Source organism: Myotis davidii, unplaced genomic scaffold, assembly GCF_000327345.1.
Source record: "Myotis davidii unplaced genomic scaffold, ASM32734v1 scaffold109, whole genome shotgun sequence".
Classification (NCBI taxonomy): domain Eukaryota; kingdom Metazoa; phylum Chordata; class Mammalia; order Chiroptera; family Vespertilionidae; genus Myotis; species Myotis davidii.
The window spans coordinates 572,658-578,835 of NW_006300368.1; the positions used below are offsets into that span (position 1 = coordinate 572,658).

General features: G+C 59.0%; 1 protein-coding gene across 2 annotated transcripts in view; it reads right to left on the reverse strand.

The window, feature by feature from the left end:
• Nucleotides 1-955: 955 nt before the first annotated feature.
• The window catches only part of UBTF (upstream binding transcription factor, RNA polymerase I), an 11,074-nt gene continuing 5,851 nt past the window's right edge, over nt 956-6,178 (reverse strand). Inside the window, exons 7-20 of one of the 2 annotated variants that reach the window (XM_006776864.2) lie at nt 6,013-6,123; nt 5,539-5,672; nt 5,258-5,399; nt 4,880-4,921; nt 4,668-4,781; nt 4,419-4,574; nt 3,908-4,063; nt 3,695-3,805; nt 3,173-3,261; nt 2,884-3,073; nt 2,151-2,198; nt 1,981-2,052; nt 1,761-1,904; nt 956-1,677 (exon numbers count right to left, since the gene is read on the reverse strand). In XM_006776864.2, coding sequence (XP_006776927.1) covers nt 1,552-1,677; nt 1,761-1,904; nt 1,981-2,052; nt 2,151-2,198; nt 2,884-3,073; nt 3,173-3,261; nt 3,695-3,805; nt 3,908-4,063; nt 4,419-4,574; nt 4,668-4,781; nt 4,880-4,921; nt 5,258-5,399; nt 5,539-5,672; nt 6,013-6,123 — 1,635 coding nt within the window. In that variant the 3' untranslated portion in view covers nt 956-1,551. The remainder of the gene's footprint in view (nt 1,678-1,760; nt 1,905-1,980; nt 2,053-2,150; nt 2,199-2,883; nt 3,074-3,172; nt 3,262-3,694; nt 3,806-3,907; nt 4,064-4,418; nt 4,575-4,667; nt 4,782-4,879; nt 4,922-5,257; nt 5,400-5,538; nt 5,673-6,012; nt 6,124-6,178) is intronic. The other variant, XM_006776865.2, reaches the window with a different exon arrangement.

Sequence of the window (6,178 nt, forward strand, 5' to 3'; positions counted from 1 at the left end):
TTCCTATCCCCCCTCCCTGGTTCAGTTCCCACTCTCCCCCCATTTCTTGGCTTTCATTCAGAGGGGGGAAGGTTGAAAAGCACAGAGCCCCAATTAAATAGCTCGCTGACATGATTGCAAAAAAAAAAAAAAAAGCCACAATTCAATCAAAAAAATTAAACCCACAGAGACAAGGTGGCTTGGCTTATTAAGGATCTAGGAATCAGGGTACCAAAATTTTGGGGATAACTGGGAAGGGTTAGAGGGACAGCTGCAAAAGCAACTTTTACAGACCTCTCCCCCGGCTGTGGGTTTGGGAGGTGGGCGGGGGGGAACGGGGCAGGATGAATGGAGCAGACCTGAGAAATCAAAGGAAATGGGGCAGGGGAGCTGGAGGATATGAAGGCAGGAGGGGTAAGAGATTGCAACACACCTCTTGAAGCCCAGGTCCTGGGCCTAGGGTGGCCAAGGGACCCCTTGGATGGGCTTGAGACCCTTCCCACCAAACACAAGCTTTAATTCTCAGCTGGTCTGCCCACCTCCCTGCCATCCTGCTGGAGGCCAGCAGCAGCTCAGAGTCATGGCTCTGGCAGAGGGAAGCTGGTAGGAAGCATCAGAGAGCGCTTCAGTACCCCCACCCCCCCCTCACTGAATCAGAGATTAGGCAAAGCAGAGGAGGTGAGAAAGGGGCCGCCCCAGCCTGTTCCCACCAGGATGTCTCCCTGGCCTTTGTCAACCCTTTTACCAGATTCATGGACTGATGTGGGTCCCCCCTCTGACACACACACACACACACATATACATGTGCCTTTGCACACATCCACAGGTACACCCATGCTATGTACAGGACACACACACACACACACACACACACACACTCACTCACTTTTCCATACGTATCAAGTTTTAAAAAGTCCCAAACTTACCCCCCTAAACCCTCCCTCCCGGAGAAATGACAACAGAGACGGCAGCCGAGATCGGTAGGAAACGTCTCGTTGACAGCTCAGAGCTTAAAAAAAAATATATACACATATATAAAAAACACCTCTGCCCCCTCCCCCCAAGAGTGGGTCCAGGTAGCTCCTTCCCGCAGGGGGCAGGGGAGAGGGCAATGGGGCAGGGCCTGTTTTCTCACAGGCACATGCCCTCCTCTCTCCACATTCCCTGCCTCCAGTTCCAACGTAGGGGGTCCAGGCAGCAAGCCCCTCTGGAAAGGGAGGGGTCCTCCCCAAGCTTCCACCCCCCCTCAGGTTGGGCTGCAGGTTAGAGGGCCTCACTGAACTCTGGGACCCCCACCCCACTCCCAGGTCCATTGTCCGTGCCAGAACCGCAAGTGCAGGAGTGGTGGGCCGGTCCAGTCCAGTGGTGGCTCAGTCTGACGGCTGCCCTCCCTGGAGAGTCCCCAGGGCTGATGTCTCTGAGGCTGCAGAGTCCTGGCCTGGGCTCCTCCAGCCCCTCCCCCCCCACCATATTTTGTTTAAAAAAAGGAAGAAAGAAAGAAAGTGGGGGAGGGCAGGGGACAGAACAAGGGGGAAAAACAAAGGCGAGGGGAGCCCCAGGTGGGGCTGAGCCTCAGTTGGAGTCCGAGTCCGAAGAGTCCCCTGAGGAGGAAGAGCTGGAGCTGCTACCCTCAGACTCATTGTCTTCATCCTCGTCGTCATCCTCATCATCATCTTCATCCTCGTCATCCTCCTCATTCTGGGGGCAAGAAACATGCCATCACCAGGTGGCCCCCCTGGCAGGGCCTCACCCTCCCTTCCCACCACGTCCGTCCATCCCACCTCATCCCCGTCCTCGCTCTCATCCTCGCTGCTGGACTCTGAGGAGTCCCCGCCATCCTCAGAGGAGTCCCCATTCTCATCATCTTCCTCCTCTTCGTCCTCGTCCTCTTCATCCTCGTCTTCATCCTCATCCTCCTCAGACTCCTAAGGGGGACAGAGTTGCGTCAGTGGTCTCTGCCGCCCCCCTCCCCGCCCATCCCCTGCCAGAGGGGTTCCTTACGGATTTGGACTGTAGGGTAGTCCGGCTGGACTTGGGGTTCGGGCCTCGCAGCTTGGTCATGCTCTTACGTTTCTATAGGAGAGGATGCAGACACAGACAAAGGGAGCAGCCATGAGTCCCAGACACCCCCAATCACTCCTCACCCAGTGCCACCCTGCTCCCAGACTTACATTGGAGATGTACTCTTTATATGCCGCACGGTCTTGGGGAGACAGACTCTGGGAGAGACAAAGGAGGAAGTAAGCACTGGACCACCTGGTGGGCCAAGCATTTACCGCTAACCATTCCTCTTCCCGATCTCCCTGTCCCTTGGGCCTCTGCAGAAAACCCCTGGGATCCGAGAACCCAGTTCCAGTATTTCTGCTTCAGATGCCCGGAACCCTTTTCTAGGCACCCTATCCTCAGGCTGTTGTTTAGACTGTTGTTTTTCATGTCCCCTCGAATGAAAGCTCCAGAGTCAGGGCCTTCCTCGATTCAGACAAGTCCCCCATGACAACCCCCTTCCCCCAGAGCCTGGCATCATCACTCCCACCCCAATACCAAACCTGCAGCCAGGCAGGGGCTCACCAAACTTCTTGAATACCTAAACCCTGCTACTTCCTGGGTCCTTGGCCGTAAGTGACTCCACTTTACAGACCTGACTGCTAAACCAAGGCACAGAGAGGGGGCCAAGCCAGAATTGAGGAGAGGCCCCCTGGTTCCAGATGGGAAAGAAAAGGCAGTCTGATTTAGACTTTTCTTACTAGCTAGCTGTGTGATCTTGGGTAAGTTACTTAACCTCTCTGAACCTTGGTTTTCTTATCTTTGATAGCAATCATTACCTTGTAGGACCCCGAATAAAATCATGAATGCAGACCAGCCAGCATGATGCCTCCCTCTTCCCAGGCTCCCCTGCCCTCTCACCTTGACCCAGAGGTCCAGGTGCACTTTGTACTGCTTCTGCTGCTCCTCAGCCAGCTTTTTGTAGTGCTCCTTCTGGCTCTGGGAGATGCGCTGCCAGCGGCTGCCAATCTCCACCATGCGCTCCTTCAGTGGCAGGTGGTTCAGCTCCCCGTTGGACAGCAGCTCCTGGGAGAACTTCTGGTAACCGTTCCTGATAAGAAGAGGGGGTGGTGCAGGGAGGGTCAGAACGCCATCCAAGTAGCTCTCCAGCTCTGGCCCTCCTCACCTCCAGGGTGGGCTCCAGACTCACATGGGAGGCTTCTTGGGTTCTCCCTGGAACTTCATCTTCTTGGATGAGTTTGCAGCAGCTGGCGGTGCCCTCATCTCACTCAGCTCTCTCTGTGGGAATACCCAGAACGGTTACAGTCATCCCATCCCCACCCCCCAACGTGTTTCTGTCTCTTGTCCCATGCCGTGAGTGTCCCAGCTTTTCTGTGCCAGGAAGGAGAAACTGAGGCACAGCCAGGGAGCAACTTCCTAACAATTCACACCCGTGGTGGGCACTGCGGCTCGAAAGTGCTGCCATAACTGCACTCGTGTGACTTCCATTGCCACATCCCTTTCACTGATGTGTGACTGACTGAGGCTCAGAGAAGGAAGTTAAGAGACTTGTTCTGGGTCACACAACCAAGGCTGGGATTTTGGGCTCCCAGCCCCAAGCAGCGAAGAAAGCTGCACACCAGACAGGGGGCCCGCAAATTTTAAGTGGAGGGTGGTGGCCCCAGCTCCACCCCACCCCACTGCACTAATCTAGCCAGCAGCCCCTTCCCACCTCATATCGCTTTTGGTCTTCGGCCGCCTTCTTAATCCACATCAGTTTCTCCTTCTTTTCCATGTTGTTCCAGGTCATCTCCATGGCTTTCAAGGCCTTCACCCGATCATTCTGGGGACAGACAGGGGTGTCAGCTGTGGGAGGGGTCACCTGGGACTGGAGGCGGCCTGCGAGGGCAGGCTGCAGAACAACCTTCCTGCCCCCCTTTCCTACCTTAAAGCGGGCCAGGTAGTCCCCGATGACGCTCTGCTGCCAGATCTCCTCGGCCCTCTTGGGTGACTCGGGCAGTTTGCCCCTTTCCTCGCGCTCCCCGGCCGGCTTCCTCTCGGACTGGGCCTTCAGCGCCGCCTCCCGGGCCTTGTATTTGGCCTGCAGAGGGACGGCACCGGGCGTCAGCCTTGCGGCCGCCCCCAGAGGGCGCTCGTCCCCCATCCAGCTGTGGAGGTTCCCACCGCAGCCAGGGCGGGACCGGCAGGGGCTGGGCCGGTGCGGGCATCTCCAGCCTCGGGCTCAGCCCCGCCCACCAGCCTGCTCCCCGGGGAGCCGACAGCCCTCAGCTGACAGCTTCCCGCCTTCCGGCTCGCTGGGCTCCCGGCCCCAGCATCTGCGCCCAGGCACCGGTGTGGCCGGCACAGGGCAGGGGCGAGGAAGTGCGGCCCGGCCCTAGAGGAGAGGCGGCCCACATTCCGATGCCTGGCAGCCCCTCTGGTCTGGCCAGCCTGACCTTCTTCTTCTCCGATAAGTCGTTCCACATGCGGGCCAGCAGGCGCGTCAGCTCGCTTTCCGAGAGCTCCGGCCGCTCCTCCTGCAGTTGCCGCCGCTTCTCCTCGGAGAAGATGAACATGGCCGACACCGGCCTCTTGGGCTTCTCTGAGCTGCCCTGTAGACGTGCAAAGAAGGTCAGAGTCCATGGAGTGTTGGCGGGGAGCCTGCCTGCCCCACTCCCAGCAGCTCAGGGGTGCTCCCTGCCCACCTTGCCCCCTTCCTGGGCGGGCTTCTTGGAGGCGGGGCTGGTGGTTTGCTTCTTGTTGATGTTCAACATCTTTTCTTCCCCCAGGACCCGCTGCTGCTCCTCCTCTGGCAGGCTCTGGTCCAGGGAGAAAAGGTGGCATGGGGTTGTGTGCCCAGTTCCCAGTCCGCTCCCAAACTGTCCGGCGGGTCTTGCACGCTGCCTCGCCCACTCACCTCTAGAAAACGGAGCAGTTCCACCTCATAATCTTTCTTTTTCTGGGAAAAGAAGGGGAGCCAGGGTCAGTCTGGGGGCAGGCTCCCTGGGAACCCTCCATAGATGATAAGCATAAGGCCCAACATTATCTGTTGGTCTGTCCAGGGGCTAAACCCAGCACACCAACTTTGAAGCAGGTGCCTGAGGGGTCAGACCTCATGCTTCAAGGCTCCCCAGGATCTCCAGGAACCCTCCCTCTCCGGGGGGCTCCCCAGGCTCTCCAGGAACCCTCCCTCTCCGGGGGGCTCCCCAGGATCTCCAGGAACCCTCCCTCTCCGGGGGGCTCCCCAGGATCTCCAGGAACCCTCCCTCTCCGAGGGGCTCCCGCCGCGGCACACCTGGTCACACTTCTTGTGGTAGGCGTCCTTCTCCTTCTGGGAGAGCAGCTTCCACTGCTGGCTGCACAGCACCATGCGCTCCGTGCTGGGCACGTCCTTCATGTTGGCCATCAGCTCCGCGCAGTACAGCGAGTAGCTGTTCCTGTCAGAACCAAAGCCGGGGAGGAGCATCCCTGTGAACGGGGCGGCCCAGGGCGGCGGAGCCTGGGCCCAGGTCCTTCACCAGGCAGCTCTCTGCCTGCCCGGGCGCCCACTCACCGCCCCCCCAGGGCAATGCTCACGGAGGTGGCTTGGTAGGTCGCCCATCAAATTTGTCCTTGAGCTGGCGTTCAGCCTTGGTGAGGGTGGACTTGGTGATGCCCTCTTCACTGATGTTCAGCTCAGGGTGCTTCTGGATATAGTCACGCATAATCTCCTGCAGAGTGAGGTGGGAGGATGGAGGGCAACGGGGTGTGGGGTTAGCGGGGGTCAGGAAGGTGGGGGGAGAGCCGCTGGGAAGGGGAGGCAGGGAGCAAAGCTGGGGGTGGCCGTGTGTGCTGTGTCACACAAGTGGTGCCCTGCCCTGCCCTAGCCTGCGATCTCATGGGGAGGGGGTGTGGGGAAGGTAGGGGCAGAGGCGAGGGGCCCAGGAGGCCCCTCCCTCAATGGGGGAACGGGGAGTGACCGCCTCCCGCAGAGTCACTGCGGGGGCCACAGAGTCAGAGGGCAGAGGCTCATGAAGAGCCGGATGGGGAGGAGCGCAGCGGAAGCCTAACCTCGTACTCCTTCCGCTGCTCCAGGGCCTTATGAATCCATTTCAGCCTCTTTTTGTCCGAGAGCTGAGACCACTGCTTCCCCAGGGAGTCCTTCACCTCCTTCGTAGTGGCCTGCAAACCAAAAGCCGTCAGACACACGCAGGCAGCCGGGGGCAGGAGGAGGGGA